Here is a 20,398-nt window from a genome sequence, read left to right as displayed (position 1 = left end):
GGAAGGCGACCATGTGGCTGGCCTAACGCACGCACGGCCATGCGTTACCGCGTCCATTTTTATTATGCGGCTATTGAATCATCTTTAACCATGCCTCATCCTTAACGACCCCTGGGCACAGCGTCCCCCTCGCCCTGCCCTATCCCTACGACCTAGTGTCGTCACGTTACTCTTGTGCCTCTCCCTGACCCAAACTCTGCCCATCTCCTTCATCTATCTAGTATGTCTCCCCTAATCTTTTTTTCAAAGGCCAAAGAACATATCTTCCCTCCAACAATCATCATCTCGAACTCGAAGCCATCATCTAAGAAGAGCATTAATTTTAGGCTCAAAGTATAGGAAATGTGCATGAACCATGTCGTGTGTGCATGCACGAATTAACTTAGTCTCTGCGGAAGCTTGGCTCTCAATGGATGGTGGCTCCATCATTTCAGAAACCTTATTCAACTCGATAAATCTTCTCTTACTCTATTTATCTAAAATAACTGCCACTACTATAGAAAAGGTTTATAGCAATGGCTCAAATTTTTTGTAGGGACGGCTAGGGATGGAGGCGCCCCTACAGTAGGCATGCTCGGGACCCACGAGACCAGCCGCCCCTACAAATGGCATAGTAGGAGCGGCTGGTGATACGAGCCGCCCCTACAAATGGGTCAATTTGTAGGGGTGGCTCACTCACTAGCCACCCCCGGTATTACGATTTGTAGGGGCGGCTCAATCACCAGCCTACAAAAGGCTGCAACCCCCTTCTTCCTCCTTGGGTCACTCACTCTTACCCGAGAAAAAAAGGCTTGGGAGGCCTTGGGCACCTCCCAAAAATTGCTCTACTAAGGGGGGAAGGTTTTGGTCTCAAATCCTTTGGTAGAGAGGTTGTAGAAGGTAAGAAAATACTATTCCACACTTTTTTTGGAAGTTTTAATGGTTGGTTAGTGAGTAATTAGAGTTTTGCTTTTCTCTCTCTTCTATGGTGCTTGAGCTACTTATGAAGCAAATTAGACCCAAGTTTTGAATGTACTAGGGTAAATTAGGTAGGGGAACAAGATCATACCCTTATTTGGTCCATGTTTCTTGATTTTAATGTACAATTAGTTAGTTTTATGGATGTTTCATGTGCATGTAGATCTAGATCTAGATCTAGGGTTTGGTTTTTTTATTAATTTTGTTTTTATAAATTTATGTTTGATGAAATTGGACTAGGGTTTGCATGAAAGATATTGGGTAAAATATAATTGTTGCTAATTGTTGTCTTTGAAATTGTTTATTGTAATCAACAAATATGTATTTTAATTATTTATGGATAAATAGGCCATTAATTAATTTTCCTCTACCATGGTGTGTTTGTATGCTTCATGTAATTATATTTGATTTATATTCATATATGTATCTAAAGTATATACAATTATTCTCAAGTAATTATTAATTTGATTCATTTTTATATATATCTGAATAAGTAGTCCTTTAATGTTTGTTTTGTTGTTGTAAAAGATGGAGTACAGGAACTCTTGGATGTATGGTTCATTAAGGTTCAAGGTAGGATTATGTGAAGAGGTGGATAAATTTATTGAAGCCGTAGAGAAGCATGCAACGATGTTGACAGAGAATAAGGATATAATTATTTGTCCCTATAAAGAGTGCAAGAACCGTATGGCATGGACAGATGTGACTATCATCAGATCACATTTGATTATGCGAGGATTTGTTGAGGACTACATAGTGTGGATTTATCATGGTGAAATGGTTATTGTTAATGGCGAGGATGAGGAGGAATACGACGACAAAACCCTAGAATCCTTGTCCCAATATTCAGCAGAGCTTGATGCACGAATGGATCCCGAGTTTAGCAATGAACAAGGTGGTGATGCTGGTGGTTGGGATGGTAATGACGAAGGTGGTGCCAATAATGATGGCGGAGCACGTGTCAGGGATGAAGATGATTTGGAGGACATGATTCGAGCCCTTAGACCAGAGATTTTACTAAAGAGCCTGAAAGGTCTAGAAAATTTTAAAAGGGTGAAAAAAGCATCAAAGGAGGTTGTGTATGGTGTTGAAAAGGGTTGTCTAACACACTGGACATTGCTACGTTTTGTGCTTAAGCTACTCATCCTGAAGGCTAAGTATGGCTGGTCAGACTGTAGTTTCAATAATCTATTGCGTCTCCTGTCATGGGTGCTGCCACAACCAAACTCAGTTCCCACCAACATATACCAAGCGAAGAAGGTCATAAGTCCATTGGCAATGGGGGTTAAAAAAAATCCATGCATGTCCCAACCACTGTATCCTTTTTTGTGGCAAAACATTCAAGTCACTGGATAAATATCCCCGATGTGGGGCCAGCCGATACAAGAACAATGACCTTTACAGTGAGGGCAAAGCCTCCATGGGGAAAAAGATGAATAAGAAGGGTACGAAAAAGGTGGTACAAGAATCTCAGCCCCCAGAGGACACTCCATTAGCCAACGATGCAAAGCAGAGAAGAATTCATGCCTTGGTAGTGTGGTACTTGCCAGTGACCGACCGCTTGAGACGTATCTTCCTAAACCCTCAAGAAGCCGCACTCATGACTTGGTGGGATGATGAGCTCAAGGTGGATGATGATAAGATTGCACACCTAGCTGATTGTAGTCAGTGGCAAAGGATCGATGAGAAGCACAAAGAATTCAGCGATGACCCAAGGAATGTATAGTTTGGCTTGAGCACCGATGGAATGAATCCCTTCAATGAGAGGATGAGCGACCACAACACTTGGCTAGTGATCTTGATCATGTACAACATCCCAATATTGTTGTGTTAGAAGAGAAAATACCTTCTCCTCACTATTCTTATTTTTGGCCCTAAACAACTAGGCATTGATATAGACGTGTTCCTCGAGCCTTTGATGCAAGAAATGGAGAGGCTATGGAGGCATGGGGAGCCAATGTACGATGCATTCTAAAAGGAGGACTTTATATATAGAGCAATAATATTTGTTACTTCCAATAATTACCCCGAGAGCATTCAAGCGAGGAACACGCACTTGACCATCTCTGAGACTAGACGTAGGGCTCCGGCCTGAACCAGTATAACTCCTCGTTTCTTTTAGATGCTACCATCGTCTTCCTAGAGCAGCGCGGCATTCGTATAAATTCACTAGTCGGTCAACAAAACGCCGACACATCTAAATATGTATGATGAGAAATTCCATGCCAAAATACTACTTTCTGAACTATAAATTTATATAATTTTGCTAGATTTCTGGAGTCCATCTTGAGGTTAAACAAGTTAACCTAAGACTCAAATATAACATTATATAAAGAATTTTAATTTCAACCGTACAAGAGTTATGATACGAGACACAAGCAAAATGTGCCGTGTTTATCTTCTAGTGCCTACTTGAAAATTTTGAAAAAAAAAATAGACATACATAGGTCCTTTGTTTTGATAGAGAAAAGAAAAGACTAAAAATCAAAATAGATGAGACCAACGGACACAAAATGTGTCACATTATTAATCACACTAATACGTGATCAAGGTTACCGGTTGTACCACATCTTTTGGCTTGACTGAAAAGGCTATTTTAAAAAAAAAATAGTTTGAGACATGTTCTTTTAATATTTTAGTTTTTCGGATAAAATAAAAAAAACGGCTTGTATGGGTCTGTCCGCAAGGTTTGGTTTTTGAGAAAAAAAGAATCAAGGCCATTCTTCCCTGTGCTGCAAAGCGTAAAGTAGTTGTTCCCGGACTATCTTTGAAGGCGGCTTTAGCAGCTAGAGCGCCCATCTGAGACTAAGGATATGAATATCACCGATATTATATTTGTTTTTATATTTTTGTTTGAATTCGAATTTGAATATGGATAGTGTCAACTATGTCAAATAGAATACGATTGGATATCGACATCGCCTCAGACTGAGAGGGAGAGAGGAGGAGCGCATTCCTCTCTGCCTCGCACAGTTTGGTTTGTTTCGCTAGGGGAGGAGAGAGAAATAAAGAGAGAGGAAATAGCCATTAGCCCATGGAGGGGAGGAGCTCCATTTCCCTTCTCCGCATGCGCAGCACACGAAAAGAGCGATCTTTCGCTTCTTCCCGGTATGATGTCTCGCTTATTCTCTTCCCAATCCTTGTCTCGCCGCGCGGTTGTTTGGTTAGGATTTTAATATTGGTGTTTAGGGATTTGGGGGAGTATTGCAATTGCGTTTACATGAATTGTTGATTATGTGATCCTTGCCGAACTGCGACTTGGTGGATGATGCTGAGCCTGAGTAGAAACGTGCCATGCCCATTTCGATGGCAGGGATGAAATTGCATTGTCCTCCCCACAACAAAAAAAAGGGCCATACATGACAAACGCTTGGCAAGATGAAGATTAGTCCTGATGTCTTTCAGCCGCAATTCATGGTTGTGTTCGATTTGTGAATGTCTGATTTTTCTTCTAGTTGAAATGTTTATGATCTTGGTACGGGAATTATCAGTGACAGTTCGTGGTTGGTTTTCCCTAAAAACTACTTGTGTATTTTTTTTTTCAGTAAGACTACGGGGGGGAGAGGATCCCCACCTGGAATTTTATTAAAGGAAATTGTACATCCAACAGCTACACAGAGATATCAGTTACACAGATTGAATTTCTACAGCTCTGAAGATACAGTATCCATTCCTGAACGCCATCAGGGCTGCCTGCCTTCTTTAGTCTGAAACGTTTCTTCCAAATTGTGAGGTCGTCTATCACCCGGGCAATAATCTGAGTGACAGAAGAGCGCTCGTGCCTGAAGATTGCGCCATTCCGAGCGTCCCAAAGACGCCATAAGATAGTTAGCAAGATTGAGGGCCAAAGATCTTTATCAAGCCTGTGTGTGTGTGGGTGGGGGGGGGGGGGGGGGGGGGGGTGCTTAGACTCCATAGGTCATCGTCAGATACGGAGGCAGCAGTAGGGACTCCCAGGCGTTGCCAAATTGACAAGATCGAAGAGCAACCGAAGAAGATATGGTGTCTGTCTTCAGTGGTATTTGAGCATCTCTCACAAATGTCATCCCTTAGCACATGTTTTCGGTAGAGGTTGGACCGAGAGCTTAATCTATCTTTGAAGTAAAGCCACACGAACAATTTGACCTTGATGGGGACAGTCCGAGCTCCATATGAATTTGCTGTGCTGGTCTTCATACTCCATGGGCAACTTGAGTGCGGCATAGGCATCTTTGGTGTTGAAACGCTTGCCGGTCAGCAGCATCAGGCGCACATCACTGGAATCATTGAGGCGGATGTCCTGCAAGGAGGAAAGAAGGGCAGCAAGCTCAGTGCGAAGCTGTGCCGGTTAGCCGAGGGCGCAAGCGCAAATCAACCCCACCCTGAAATACTTGTGTATTTTATTTAAAACACAAATTCTTCATTGCAAATTTACCATATCTTCCCAAATTAGCAGTTGAGTTATCAAATGTAAACCACAAATGGGACATGTGCCCTAGGTGGAACTTGTATGTCAAACTTTTGTATTTGATTCACATAATTAGAACATACATTCTCTTGCTGGGTTAAATAAAAATTAGCGCTTAATTGATGCACCTATATTTTTGAGAAAAGTGGATATCTGGAGCATCTGCAGTACTAGCCTTTTATACATATTGGAAATGGGTCTGCGTATCCCAATATATTTAGGTTGAGTTTTAGGGTGTTCTGAATCTTGCCCTTTCTACACTGATGCTAGGTTTGCTGGAACAATGGCTGAGAGCAAGTGGTTTGATACGAAGAGCACAGGCTGCCTTGAAGGCCTGTTCAACTTCCTTGCCCTCAACCAACGGCTGCAAATGCCGAAGATTATTGCCTACCGAAAGCACAGCGAAGGAAGTAACAATACGCTCAGTAAGGTTTTACATATTTCTACTTTCAGTTTTGCATTTTTTGGTGACGCCTTTTATTATTTCCACAGGATTGTCTGTGCCATGCTTATTCCCTGGTTATGAATTGGATCTTGGTCTTATTGCCCTAGATTTATCTTTGCTGTTTTTATCTGAAAGCTAACCATAGCAAGGGCAGGTCTCTTTATTTGGTCATCTAAAATTGTAGTGTGCTCACCACATTTTTCTATTTGTTGTAGGAGTGAAAGTCCCAAAGCCCAAAACTAGCAGTGAAAAAGATGAAAATATCCCGGTAGGTGCATAAACTTGCATTTCTTTTATGGTAACCACAGAAGCCTCATAGATTTCTACTAATATATTGAAGTGATGGATCTTACTATATCATTCGTATAATGGCACCACCAACAAACTATAGTGATGAAAATTGCCATGTTTGCAATCTATGAGAGCTTTGCAACCTTTGGTGATAATTTTCTAGTTGTCAATGCTAAATCACTAGGACTCTTTACATGTATATTTCAAGTTATTGATGTAGTTCCAGTCAAGTGTTAATGCACCTCTCATTTTTTTTTTCCTAACTCTACTTGTGGTGTTCAGTTGCAGAAGGAAACTAATAGTGACTCTCAAACTGGTAAGTCCCACATGTTCATATGGAGGACACTCATGTTCAAGAAAAAAACACCCGGGAAAGACAAAAAGAAGAGCAGCTCGCCAGCCAGCTCCCCATCCTCATCACGTCTTCTGCGCTCCAGATCAATCCATCACTCGAAATGCTTTGATTATGAGGTTCCTGATGAGTTAGCTGCACATTATCATGCAATGAACAACTCGGGCTCCATTGAGATGGATTCTTCTCACAGTGAACCGCCACCACTGTCACATGAGATTCCACAACATCCCAACCAGGGCTTGTGGCAGCATGGATGGCAAAGATAGCATAGATCTGGAGGCACCCTGTGGGACAGCACCTGGAAATCTCACTGGTGAGAGTGAGGCTTCCTCTACACAAAAAACTCGTGATGCTGCAACACATCACTCGAAGGAGTTCTTGGATTTTCTTGAATTGTTTAATGCACATAGGGAACTATTTCTGAAGATTCTTCATGATCCTTCATTACTAGTACCACCTGAACAGCAAGGGCAAGAAGCTTCATCCAGTGGTTCTGTACCACTGAACAAATTGGAATCATTTCCAAGACCAGGAGGGTCATCAGGGAAACGTAACCCTATATTTGATCGGAGTGACAATGAGAAAAGCAGGAGGTCAGAAATCCAAAGGTCACCCTCGAGACCTACCACTGACCTGGAAGCTGCAAAAGTCATTAGTACAAGAATGCCTACTGGTGTTGACAGCTCCGCAGTTTCTCTTGCAGAATCAAGGAGCCTGGAGAAAGCTGGAACAGCTTCAAACCGTTTTAAAGCTATCAGTAGAAAGATCAAAGATGTCGTAAGGGAGAACCGGAAGGAGCTTGCTCGGATTACCAAGGATGGAGTTTTCCACAAACTGCCATATGGCCAAAAAATGTCTGGATTGACCAGGGGCTCCTCCATGGAGAAGTTTGTCCAGGAGGAGAAACAAATGCGAAGATCATATTCTATTGCAGAATCAGTAGACAAGTATTCAACACTTTATGAGTCAATGTCGAGGGACTCAAGAATTTCTCCAGAAAGATTAAACATAACAATGGAAGGCGGTGCAAGCTTAAATGATAAGAAGATGCCAATGGGCCTCAAAAGAATAACTTCTCTTCCAGAGATGCGGTTATGTTCATCTCACCAAGAGGCCCTGCCTGAAGTTTCAGCTTCTCGGATTGGGTCCAAGACTTGCAATGTGGAATCTGATCACTTTTCTTCACATGGAACTGATGCCTTCATTATCTGTGCAGAAGGAAATTTCTATCCTGATGATATCACAGAACAATCAGAAAATATTCACATTGAATTGAATTGTGGAGGTAAGATGACAAAAGAAAGTTAAGATTAATACAGTTTTTCTATTAGATGACTTACAATATTGTCACATTTTTTTGCACAAATTGCTTTCATAGGCTTCTTGGAAGAGGATTTCCGCAGGATCCTTCGAAGTCCAAGTCTGTCTTCTCTTGGCCGGTCTTTCTCCCACCGCCGCATTAATAGTTTACCTTCCTTCGATTGGTCATTCTTTCAAGACCGTATCAGTAGTTTCACAGAGTGTTCTATAGCAGGTGGATTATATTTGAACTCTTCATTTACTATAAAATGCAAAAATTACTAGTAAAAGTTCATGATTTTTTCCCCCATTCAGAAGCAGACTAGTTACTTTTGTCAAGCATATCTTCTTTTCCTATCAAATTGCAGCCTTTTCCATTACTAATTGTATTTTCTGCACTATGCTGAAACTCTAAAACCCATTGCTTGTATGTGTTTTCTAGTACTTAAATCCTTGTGACACTTTTCTTTTCTTAATATAATTTTTAGATTGAGAGCAACCATTCGAAAACTTGCAGCTTGAGGACAAGGACTGGTTAGTCAAGCCACCACTGTCTGCAGGAGCATATGCTGCCAATTTCAATGATGAAGAATGGCTGGTCACACCACTGAAGCACTCTGGTGTCATGAATGGTATTGATCGTGAGGATGAAGAGTGGTTAGTTAAGGCGACACAACTGTCTGGTGCCAAGGATGTTGATCTTGAAGATGAAGAGTGGCTAGTCAAGTCAGGGCAGCACATAACTAACGATGCTTTGGATTCGGATTTTCGCTTCATACACGAGTTTTCTGAACAAGGTTCTGTGGAACCCTTGCACATTTATGTCAGTGACAAGAACGAGGCTGATTTCCAGTATGTCAAGGATATCCTCAAGAAATCAGGATTCAGCTGCGGCGATGTCGACTGGTACGCATCCAATCAGCCAGTCAGCCCTGTGGTCTTTGATGAGGCAGAATGCTCATGTCAGGAGCTCAGCATGGCAAGCGATGAGCCGCACAGTATTGTCAGGCGCATGCTCCTGTTTGATCTCATCAACGAGGTCCTGCTGGACATCTATGACTCTTCGCTTGTCATCGGCCCATGGCACTCACGCTTCGACCTGCGAACCAGACCCATTCCCATGGGGTATCATGTCCTTGAGGAGGTGTGGGCGAAGGTGAGCTGCTACCTGAGCCTGCATTGGAAGGAAGGCCAGACGGTGGAGGACATTGTTGCACATGATCTTATGAGGAAGGACAGCTGGATGAACCTGGTATATGACGCGGAGTGCACCGCGTTGGACATGGAGGATCTGATGGTGGAGGACCTGCTGGATGATGTTGTCATTCAGATAGTGTTAGAATCAATTGATGAATGACTATCCAGATCTTTTTTTGGGTGGCTTGAGCTTTGGAGTAATTTGATCATAAGGCTGAACAGTAACATGCTATCTGAAGAAAGGTACTAGCTAGATGGATCGCTTGTCTCGCATTGTGCAACAGTTACTGTGTAGATAATTTTACCAGACTGGCTATTCTAGCAACTGTCAAATGTAGTAGATGTTAGCCATGCATAGAAAGTCAGAAACAGGAGGTAAACAATAGACAGGAAATAGATAGCATTATATACCTGTTAAGTTCAACCAAACTGTCATGAGTTTTTATTAGTCAATACTGGTACATATCTAAGCTCGTGACTCGTATACAAATTCTGGTGTTTGTCCTCTATTCATGAATGTGGAAGACACAATTCTGAATGTGAAAAACACTACTCTGTTAATCTGTTATATATGTGTGACTGCGCTCATCTTTTCAGTGGATCGTCATATATAGTTATAGATCTGTACTTGCAATCTTCTTGGCTTAATAGGCAAAGAGGGTTTTTTTTTTCTTTGATGTGTAATCTGGAATGCTTTTAGCTGCAGAGGTTCTGTGAAATTCAAGCTGAATGTTTGAAAAGTTGAAGAGGAGGGTGCAGGAGGTACAGGATCCTATTATTCGCACAATCGCACCAGATCATTATGGCTTCAAACGGTGTGTGCACAAATGTGCTTCCTTTTAAGCAAAAGTTCTGCAATTGCCATTTGTCTGAAAGACGAATGAAGTTCTGGTGAAACGTCTGAAATACGGAGAGAGAAAAAAAGGGGTATAGGATGTTACAGGATCCAGTTGTTTCCACTGCGTAGTATCTCCATTCTCGTGAAGTAGCATTATTTGATCAAAGTCAGATTAGGAAGCGGCACTACCATGCTAAAGATTTTATTTAGGAAAATGATGTACCATAATTTGTAGTTTCTAATACAAACTAAAGCACCAAGCCCGTCTAGCTCAGTCGGTAGAGCGCAAGGCTCTTAACCTTGTGGTCGTGGGTTCGAGCCCCACGGTGGGCGATTTGTTTTTACAAGGAGATTGTTTTTTTTTTCATATTTTTGTTACATGTTTCTTCTTTCTTCGGTAGATTTTCAGCAATGCTGCACAGAGGATTCGATTTGATTCTTTATTATCTTCCTCGCTTTCTCACGAAGTTTCCATCCTTAGCTGTACACAAGCCGTGGAACCAATTGTGAACTCAAAACAGCTAGAGCTTTTGTCTGCATGTTTATTTGAATTCAAGCACGTCTTACTGGAAGTAAATATCTCAAATCTCTCACTAGTCCAGAGATGTAGTACGCATTTGAGTTCAACTCTTGCAATCAACCTATTAAATTTGAAGACGTCCAATAACGCATCAATTTAAACAATGGTTGGCATCAAGGTCTGAAAAGCAAGATTCGAACAGATAAGGATTTTGATCACATTCAATGCAAGTTGTGCTACAAATTTGAATTCAACTCTTACAAGCAAGCGTATTCAACTTGAAGACGTGCAATAACGCATCAATTTAGGCAATGAGTTGACATCAAGGTCTGAAAGCAAGATTCGAAAAGATAAGGATTTGATCAAATTCAATGCATGTTGTCCAAAAAAATATCTCAATTCAACTCTTACAAGAAACCTATTGATTTGAAGCTGCGCAATGATGCATCTATTTAAGCAACGAGTTGCATCATGCACTGAAAGCGAGATCCCAAGCAGCTAAGGATTCGACCAAATTTCATGCAAGTTGTGCAAGAAGTTTGAATTACGTTAGCTGATGAAGAGACGTTTTAAGCAGATAGGTGGCATCGCTGTTCTGGGAAGCAAAGAGCAGATAAGGTTTGAAACAGCAGAGGGTTGAATTCGGTTCCATTTGCAAGTAGCTGCTATATAAAAGTATATTGTGCTAATAAAGTCAAAACTACCCAGCAAAGAATTGTATTTTAATGGCATTCCAGATTTTGCTGCAGAACCATAACCTTTATCTTACTCTGAAAACGACAGGACACAAGAATCTGTCAGGGTTTGGAGTCCTGGAATCCTCCATGACCATTTCAGCCGACCTGTAAAATCTGGACACGTCATGCAGTTACTTGGTTACCCTCTCAACTCAAGCCCTATAAATAGCAGGGACATCTGTGCTCTTCTTGGCAACTGCTCTGTGCTCATCAACTCGAGAACAACTGCTCTGTTCTTGAGATTGCAGGAGACCTAGAAGTTCAGAAGATGTCTTGCGGTGGGAGCTGCAACTGCGGTTCGAGCTGCGGCTGCGGCGGCGGATGCGGGTAGCGTTTCACAACCACTGATCATAAATACGCTGCCGAGCTGAACTGAGATAAGCTGTTCAGAGATACAGTATCATCTAGTGCTAGTTTGAGTGGTTTCAGCAAGTTTTCATGAGACAAAACACAAGAGCAAATGTTTATGATGCTCATGTGGTGATTCAATTTTGCCGGACGCAGAAAGATGTACCCTGACTTGGCCGAGAAGAGCACCGCCGCCGCCCCGGCTACAGTCCTCGGCGTTGCACCTGAGAAGGGGTATACATTCCCACCATGTGTTATCTAAGATTTGTGCCACAATTCAACTTCAACACCGATGCCAAACTCAAAGCCTGAACTTGTGTTCCACAAAGATCATTTTCCATGCCTGAATTTTTTCTCCCCTTTCTTTGACAGGCACCTCGAGGCCGGGTTCGAGAAGGCTGCAGGAGTCCGGCGAGGCCGGCCATGGCTGCAGCTGCGGCTCCGGGTGCAAGTGCAACCCTTGCAACTGCTGATGGAGAAAAGGTGATTTGCGTTGCGTGCATGCTCGTCAATCGTCATCGTCAGTTCGCCACCCTGTAGGCTGTATGTGTGTGTGTGTTTGACCGTGTGATTAAATAAGGAGCTATCCAGACACCCAGTGTCAGGTATGATGGATACCGTGTGAAGTTGTGATGGTGCGAACTGTGAATCATGTGGCTACCGAGCTCTTGTTCACCCAATCTGTTATCTATGTGTTCTATGCTGTAACAGTGTGCATGTTGGAGGAATATATCGTGGTTTGCTTGTGCATCTTTGAACATCTTTTTTTGCTTTTCATTTTACAGTAATTTGATGACAGCAAGTAGCAGTTCGCTCTGCTAAGACTACTAGATCACTTGATTTTAAGTAATATAAACCTTACAAGAATAGACGCATAATTTTTATACAGAGAGAAAACCATATGGATTTCGGTAATGCCAGAACCAGTTGTCCGTTCGCGCCGGACACACCTGCCGGTGGACCCTAACGTCCAAAAGACTATCATATTCGTTCGTTCCTATCCCCTTCCCCTCGGGTCACCGCAGTTCATCGCCGCAACCGCGCTCCGCGACCACCGCGCCTCTTGTATGCCTTCCTCTCCACCGTTGCCATGCTTGCACTGCCGCGGCCACGGCATGCTCTCCCACGACCACACAGCCGCTGCTGCCTCGTCGCGTGACCCACCCGACTACTGTTGTCGCCTCCACCTCGGGCACCACTCGCCGGGGCAGCGCAGTCGTTCACCAGGGGCCACACAGCCGTCCACCCCGCTGCCATCCTCGTTCTGCACTGTGGCAGCATAGCCGGATCCTGCTATGCAGTGCTCTGTCCGTCTGATTGCCAAGTTTTGCTGAAACGCATGTTGCAAGCGTATATTTCAGATGTTTCAAAGATATGTTGTAAGCATTCAGATGGATATTGCGAAAGTAGATCGGGATGTTGCAATGGTTGCACACGTATGTTTCAAGTGTTTCATATGGTCCAGACGTATGTTATAAATATTTTATTTGGATGTTGCAAAAGTAGATCTGGATGTTGCATATACATGCATGTTGCAAGCATATGTTTCAAGTGTTTTTAGGTGTTTCATATGTATGTTTGCAAGTGTTTCATCTGAATGTTGTATATGTTTACAATGGTTTTCAAATATTTTTAAGCGTTTTCGCAAGTGTTTTAGACACTTATTTCAAGTGTTTTATTTGTCTTTTCTTTATGTTGTATCTGTTGTATCTAGATATTTCAAAAATAGATCAAATGTTGCATATACGATAAGTGTGGGAAGCGTTGGCGTCGCGCACGACGTTTGGGGCAGCGCGGGCGACGTCCGAGACGGCACAAGCCCACTGTCAATGCGCTAGCCGATCCGGGGGCACTAGCAAGTCCGTGTAGATTTTGCTGTAAAGATGCAATTTCTCACAAATATCTAGGGATGAAAACGGTACGGATATTTTCCGACCGTATTCGAAACCGAATCCGTTTAGAGGGGTTGAGATCTGTCCGTATCCGAGTCCGGATATCCAACATCCGATACCGTATCCGTATCCGAATACTCAAATCGCATATTTATGATGTCGATATTCAATCATATTCTATCCGACATAGTTGACACTATCCGTATTCAAATCCAAATCCGAACAGAAATATAAAAATAAATATAATATCAGTGCCGTATCCGATCCGTTTTTATCCCTACAAATGTCTACAAAAAATCATCCAGAATAGACCTGAAATAACATAAAGTTGGGCTACTTATCTACTGGGCTTCACGTGTGATGCCCATAACGGCTCGGCCCAATCCGCATGTCCAGTACACCAGGTGACACCGATACAATTATGCAACTAGTAAAAAGAAGGAAATAAAGAGGAAAACTGGATCTCGTCTCCTCTCCCCTTTCCTCCAAAACCCTAGCGTTCTTGTTCCCCGGGCGGCGGCGGCGGCGGCCATGGACAAGAGCATGCTGGGCGACCTGGACAGCCTCCCCGAGGAGGACAAGTTGCGCATGGCTGCCATGGTAGACCAGCTCCAGATCCGCGACAGGTTCGGGCCATACGAACGCATCCCTGATATTTTTCCGGTTTGCTTGGCGCCTAGTCGCTGCTAAAAGTGAAATCTGCATCGTCGTGGCCTCTGTTTTTAAGTGTTCTTTAGCGGCGCCTAGTTGAGATTGTGTGGGCGCTGAGCGCCTGTTGCTCCGACGAGCTGAATTTGGAAGCCTGAAATGGGGTTTGGGGAAAGCCGTCGAAAATTGAAGTGATTGGCGCAGCGCACAGATGCGGCGCATTGTAACAGAAGCGTTTTGACTGTAGGTGTCCACTAAATTTATGTGATTTTGTGCCTTGCGCGTCCCAAATCATGCGAGTCAGTTTCGTGAGTTCTTTCGTTGATTGAAATTTAAGCATGATTTTCAGACGTTTGGCTCTGTATGACTATGAGAAGCTGCTCAGTGATAAATAGTTAGTGTGTTCGAGTGTAATGGGATCGGAAAAGGAATTGAACGATCGTGGTTGAGAAATTAGATATGTTCTTAGCTAGTCCTATGGATGCCAAGTGCTTTAGTTAGATTCAGGAATCACATGGTGCCAACCTATCAGGTGAATTCATACCCAGAATTTTTAAGCTTGAAAAAAATTTCTGCTCGCTAATCATAGCGACAACTGTGGTAACCAAGGATCCTGTGGGTCAAAATTTACAGTTTCGATGCTTGCCTGCATCTCTTTTGCTGTTTGTAATGTCTGGTATGTAGGTTCTAGGTATTGATCTATTTGTATGTTAAGTTCTGCCTTATTGGATTTGTTGGTGCAGTGGTTCTAGTCCTTTAATTTTGTGGTTCACAACTGTTGCATTTGAATTGCCGATTGGTTAATTGTAGTCTATAGCATTGGAAAGGGATAACTCTAGTTCAAGGTGATGATGCTGGAGCAAGAAATGCAAGTGTTATTGTTATCCTGTTGCTTCAGAGTAGGGCTCGAATTCACAATGTGAAGCTATTCAACAGCGTGAACAAATAAGGATGCAATTATGGAACAGAATAATATTTCCCAGTTGAATAAATGAATGATCCTTGAATCCTTGATTGTAGCAAATACTTTAATGCCTGACTTAATTGTAAGTGGTGTTTCCTCAAATTTGATGTTTACCTTTTGTCTAACTCAACACTCCTGCAAATACTGTAATGCTTAACTTACAAGTGGTATTTCCTCATAAATTTGATTCTTTTTCCTTTTGTCTAACTCAAAACTCTTGCAAATATTGTAATGCTTAACATATTTTCAAATGGGGTTTCCTCGAAAATATTAATTTTATCGTTTTGTCTAATTATTAAAAACTCCTTCAAATGCCTGAGAAGTGAGAACTCATTGGTTCTTCACTCCTTTCACAACTTTGCTCTATCACTTTGCAGTCTAAGAATGTACAATTCCCTGGCGGAGAGGTGCTTCACAGACTGCGTGGACACGTTCCGCCGCAAGACCCTGGACAAACAAGAGGAGTCATGTGTCCGCCGCTGCGCCGAGAAGTTCCTGAAGCACTCCATGAGGGTTGGTATGAGATTTGCTGAGCTTAACCAGGGCGTGGCCACGCCTGACTAATCGCGAGGGTTTCATTGCCCCTGCCAAGTATCTAACCTTGGGGATTTTGTCAGCACCAATTTGTAGTAGTCCTAAAAGTATTTTAGCACTTTCTGAGATATGCAGCCAAGTTAGGTTGCTCTTATATCGAATTGAATAAAATTAAATTACCTTGAATCATTGTATCCATTGGTACATGCTGCGTATTGTTGTTAATTATGTATCCATTGATCGGTTGCCAAGAAGTGTCTGTTGCATACTCAAGCCAGCAGGTTTTGAGCCACATGAAGTGCATACTATTGCTGCTATGTTACAAGATCTGTAAAGGCACCTTTCTTCATGCGGTCTCTTGAGACATCTGCTTTCTTTGACAGCAAAGAATGCAGGACCATTGCACATGAGCTCATCATGCCATGAACTGATGCACTAATTTGTTATTTGAAACAAATGAACTGATGCACTTGGAATTGGAATTTAAGAAGCCCGAAAGGGAGCTGGATCCAGCACATGTGTCTACACAAGATTTCGGTCCGGGATGGCGTACGTTTTGACTGTCGGATCACACTGCTGATGGCTTTAGATCAACCTGCCTACCCAAGCAGCTGGAGGTTGAAGATGGTTGGGGGAGTTTGGACATGATCAGCTTGGCATTTCGTGGTTTGGAGCTTGTCCATGGGCAATGTGGGCAGGTTGGCCCTCGGCCACCTTGTTGTGCCCACCACCTGCTGCGCTCTCCCCGCTTCTCTTATAATCTGTACTTTTTTGGCTTGTTTTTTTTAGAATAGTATTTTTCTCTCACAATAAATCAGTCGGAACAGTATTTCGACTTCGACTTTTTCAGCGAAGCGAACGGGCCCAAGTTGTCCGTGTTGTTTTCTCACGTGGGACAGACAGATGTGGGTACAGAGGCGCCGTGGTGCCATGGAGAAGCAGCGTGCGAAGGTGCAGGACGGCAGTTCGGGCTGCATGGCACGTCGGTGCTGTAGCACTGTAGCCTAACCTGCTGAAGCCGCACGGTGTCGATGCGTCAGCCGTCAGTACTTGTTTGGGGCCAGCATCATACGTCGTCATGTTGTGTACAGGGAGCAGCATCTTGAGCTCTCTTTACTTCTTTTGGCTCTTTGATTGATCACTAGTGTTGGCATCAAGAATCAGAGGCTGTCATAAACTAGAATCCCATTCCCATGGCTGTAATTTAAGTACAGCTCATCTTGAAGCAATGATAGGAGTTCAGTTCAGTTCAGTGTGTCCGATGATGCTCCCCAGCAAAATTCAGCTCTGATGAGGTTTGCTGCCAGTGTTGTTCGTAATCAGGGAGAATCAACTGAACAGTCCTATGGGTTGGTCCTTCATCGTGATCCACTGAAGACAGTAGACAGACAATGAAATTCATGAACTGAATTTTGACAAATTGTCTACAAATGAAACGCTTTGCCACGAAGCATGAAAACTAGGCACACTCATTATCTCTTTAACTGAAACGCGAAGCTAAGGATGAGCTTGTCTTGTCACTCCACTCTTCTCAAGAGAAAAATGCTAACTATGACTGGGTTTCCTATCAGCATCTTATTAGCAGTGAAACTTCCATGGCACCTTCAAATGCGAATGAACAATCTCACAGCAGAGAACCAAGGACTTGCACAACAAACACCGATCTCAATCCAAAAAGAAACTGCCACATTCAGAAACCAATGCACGCACCGCAAGGAAACAAAAAGAAAAAGAAAGGATCCTATTCACAGTTCAATCACAAGCCGCCGCCGAAATCAAGCGCGTCCATCAATGCACGACGCCCACCTGCGCGGCGGCGGCGGCGGCGACGTCGATGCTCCTCTGTCCCGGGAGCGAGAGCATGGCGGTGTGGTCGAGGAAGTCCTTGAGCCTGGCGACGGCCTCGACGACGGCGCGGAGCTCGTCGGCGCGCGCGAACCCGCGCGCGCCGGCGGTGCGGACGGCATAGACGTAGAAGGTGACGCAGCCCTTGCGGAACTTGAAGCGCGCCATCTCGGGGTTTCCCGGGGCCGCGCGGATGAGGCGGCGGCCGACGTCACCGAGCGGGACGACGCCCGGCCAGGCGGCGTCCGCGGCGGCCTTCATGGCAGCGGACTCGAAGACGAACACGGCGGCCTTGGAGTTCTTGGTGCCCAGGCCCAGGGTGAGCGTGTGCCACGCGTGGTGCGCCAGGATGGAGAAGTTGGTCGGGATGTAGGCCGTCGTCGTCGGCGCTAACGACAGCGCGTCCGTGGTGGCGTTGCCGGCGCCGGTGGGGGAGGGGGTGGGGGAGGGCGTGGCGCGGAGGAGGTGCGGGAGCTCCAGCGGCGCGGCGCGGCGCACGGTGAGCGCCCGCGTGACGAGCTGCGCGCCGAAGCGGAGGCCCTTGACGTCCGCGCACGGCGCGAAGTGCGCGTCCAGCGTCCCCGGCGTGGCCGCGGCGGCGCTGCTGGACTTGGACTTCTTGGACGCCGCCCCGCCGGCCCCGTCGTGGCTGCTCTTGGACTTCGACTTGGACTTGCTCTTGGACGACTTGGGCTCCGCCATTGTCGACAGTAGCGGCGGCTGTGCTACTCGTGCTCTGTTGCGGAGAGGACAGAGGGAGTGGTGGCTCGGCGTCGGAGCTTGAAGGCGTCAAGAAGACAGGGGTAGAGGGAACAGGGCACCTGGAAGAAGGTGGGGTTGGTCAGAGCAGTTAAGGGAGATGAGAGCGCGCGCGCGCAACTGCGCAAGGTTCGTCACTTCCTGTCCATATTTTTCTATGAACATACAGTATTTTGATTTTTACTACTTTTGTATTGTCGTTGTCGCCTATGAATACTTTTGAGGAATCACAATTGTGTGCAGGGAAAAAAGGTCTCTGAAGATTTCAGCTGCAGGACAGACATCACCTTTCATTTTCATTTTTCTTCCTCCATCTCCGAAGAATCTGAACTTGTTCCTGTTGCAGCATGCCCTACAATTGGTGATTGGTTGATGGATTCTGAAATTTTCATTTTTCTTCCTCCATCTCCGAAGAATCTGAACTTGTTCCTGTTGGTGATTGGTTGATGGGTTCTGAAATTTCCTGTCGCTGTACCAGTATCTGTCTACACTACAGCTTCGCAGTACCAATCTGATGCCTGTAGCCTCACACAGTCTCACGACTCGGCTTCATTAATCATTACAACTCAAATTAATCTGATGGATGATCACATCCTGATTTCTACAGGTTGTGACTGAACTGAACTACTACTAGATCTGGGTCATGCAGATTTGGAGGAGCAATACACTGCATAAAGATAAAAAGAAATGCAATCTTTTTCCCAGAAAGAATCAAGCTGCAGCCTGCAGGTGGGCAGCAGGATAGGATTGATCATTTGCGGTTGATGTTAGTTTATTGTGAGAGAAAAATATTATATCATGCCAGACGATCAAACGAACAAGGTAATCAAGCAGAGCAGCACTGTCTATCTGAATATATAATAATACTACAGCACGCCCGTGGCTGCGTCGCGCTAATCAGTGCCGCCTCATGTGCAGCAGGGCCTGTGCCATGTGCCGCTGCTGCCCTTCCCTCCCCTTCCCCTGTTGTGCCTCTCTGCCTTCATGACTTCATGTGACGAGACGAGCTAGCGCAGCCCCGTGCCCATAACGCATATCGCTGCAGGATTATGCATTTATCTTATGCATGGAGATGACAGCCGTGTGGTGTCACATCACATCATGGTTCTGATGATGATCAGTTGCATTGCAGATGGTGGCCCGCTTGTTCAGTTGCAGTTTATTACTGTATATGTTCCTAGGTTCAGAGTGGGCGCGTTCTTGACAGCAGAAAATTAAACCCTGGCCTAGTCTGTAAAGTGCGTACTCTAGTAGGCTACACAGCTTCCTTTCGCAGTAGCAGGAACAACTTAACACAGCAAAGCCGGTAGCATTAGGGAAGGTAGAGCTGCGTCCTATTGAATTGAATTTAGTTGAACCTCTATAATAGGAAGGCATAGAAAGTCGACGTCTTTGGCTTTTTTTTTTTGTCGTTGAGAAGAAAATGGTATGAAACTACAAGATTCTAAATTCTAATGTTTGCGAATATCGGTCCACTCAAGATGCATCGCCACGGCCCACGGATACCTGTCGACCAAAGCAAATCTGGCCTGTCCTGACCCTAAGCCCAACCCCCTAAAATAAGAAGAAGAGTCTCGACCCTAGCCAAAAAAGGTGTACCAGCTAGATCTCCGTGTATTTTTTAAAAAAGCTAGATGTCTGCGTATGACACGGCATGGATTCGAAACTACCAGGCTTTTCTGGCTCGGTCTCGCAAAATGGACAGATCTAATACAAGACCCCATGTAAACAAAATATTACTACTACTATATTACATCCCTAGTGTCGTCTCCTCGTGAGGTGACTCGGGGGGCGACGGATGCACACGTCCGAAGCCCCACCTCTGGCTGCTCCCTAGCCGCCGTCGCAGTTCTCCGGCAAGCAGTGGCAGTAGCCGCAATGGCGCTCAGGTAGGCAGCTGTCCGTAGCCCATCCCTCGTTCCCTAGCTCCTCTCTTCACCAATCTAGCTTCAAAAGCGGTCGTCTTCTCCGCCACTGGTGGAGATTGTTACCGGCCACCAGAGGCTAGATCCGGTCGTGCCCCACTCGATCCGCTACTCCCGGCGCTGGATCTGCTTCCTCCCCGCGGGGGTGTGCCCCCGTGGTCGACTTAGGGCTCGCCTGGAGGTCGTTGCCAGCCACCAGAGGCTAGATCCGGTTGTCCCCCACTTGATCCACTACTCCAGCCGCCAGATCTGCTTCCTCCCCGCAGAGGTGTGCTCCCAGGGTCGACTTAGGGCTCACCTTGCCCTAGCCGTCCCCAGCCGACGCTCCTCCCAGCATCGCCCTCGCCACAGCGAGCTTGTCGGTGCCTCTCCCCCACGCATGCGTGTCCTTGCCGTG

The 20,398-nt window shown here is 44.9% G+C and overlaps 2 protein-coding genes, 1 non-coding gene and 2 pseudogenes across 3 annotated transcripts; 4 read left to right on the top strand and 1 right to left on the bottom strand.

The window, feature by feature from the left end:
• The first annotated feature begins 3,911 nt into the window (after window positions 1-3,911).
• On the top strand, window positions 3,912-9,538 carry LOC136535179 (uncharacterized; annotated as a pseudogene).
• Window positions 9,539-10,089: 551 nt separating this feature from the next.
• Window positions 10,090-10,162, top strand: TRNAK-CUU (transfer RNA lysine (anticodon CUU)). Its single transcript has one exon. It is a non-coding gene; the product is annotated as a tRNA-Lys (tRNA).
• Window positions 10,163-11,295: 1,133 nt separating this feature from the next.
• On the top strand, window positions 11,296-12,184 carry LOC136535189 (metallothionein-like protein 4B; annotated as a pseudogene).
• Window positions 12,185-13,774: 1,590 nt separating this feature from the next.
• On the top strand, window positions 13,775-15,658 carry LOC136535181 (mitochondrial import inner membrane translocase subunit Tim9-like). Its single transcript, XM_066527483.1, has 2 exons — window positions 13,775-13,952; window positions 15,316-15,658. Exons 1-2 carry the CDS (start codon window positions 13,858-13,860, stop codon window positions 15,500-15,502), a joined length of 282 nt encoding a protein of 93 aa, XP_066383580.1. The 5' UTR covers window positions 13,775-13,857; the 3' UTR covers window positions 15,503-15,658.
• Window positions 15,659-16,850: 1,192 nt separating this feature from the next.
• On the bottom strand, window positions 16,851-18,178 carry LOC136535185 (uncharacterized). Its single transcript, XM_066527487.1, has one exon. It carries the CDS (start codon window positions 18,017-18,019, stop codon window positions 17,261-17,263), a length of 759 nt encoding a protein of 252 aa, XP_066383584.1. The 5' UTR covers window positions 18,020-18,178; the 3' UTR covers window positions 16,851-17,260.
• Between the last annotated feature and the right edge of the window lie 2,220 nt (window positions 18,179-20,398).

The sequence above is a fragment of the Miscanthus floridulus genome, unplaced genomic scaffold (genome assembly GCF_019320115.1).
Source record: "Miscanthus floridulus cultivar M001 unplaced genomic scaffold, ASM1932011v1 os_2615_1_2, whole genome shotgun sequence".
Classification (NCBI taxonomy): domain Eukaryota; kingdom Viridiplantae; phylum Streptophyta; class Magnoliopsida; order Poales; family Poaceae; genus Miscanthus; species Miscanthus floridulus.
The sequence above is the reverse complement of the archived record's forward strand: the minus strand, read 5'-3'. Positions and strand labels throughout refer to the sequence as shown.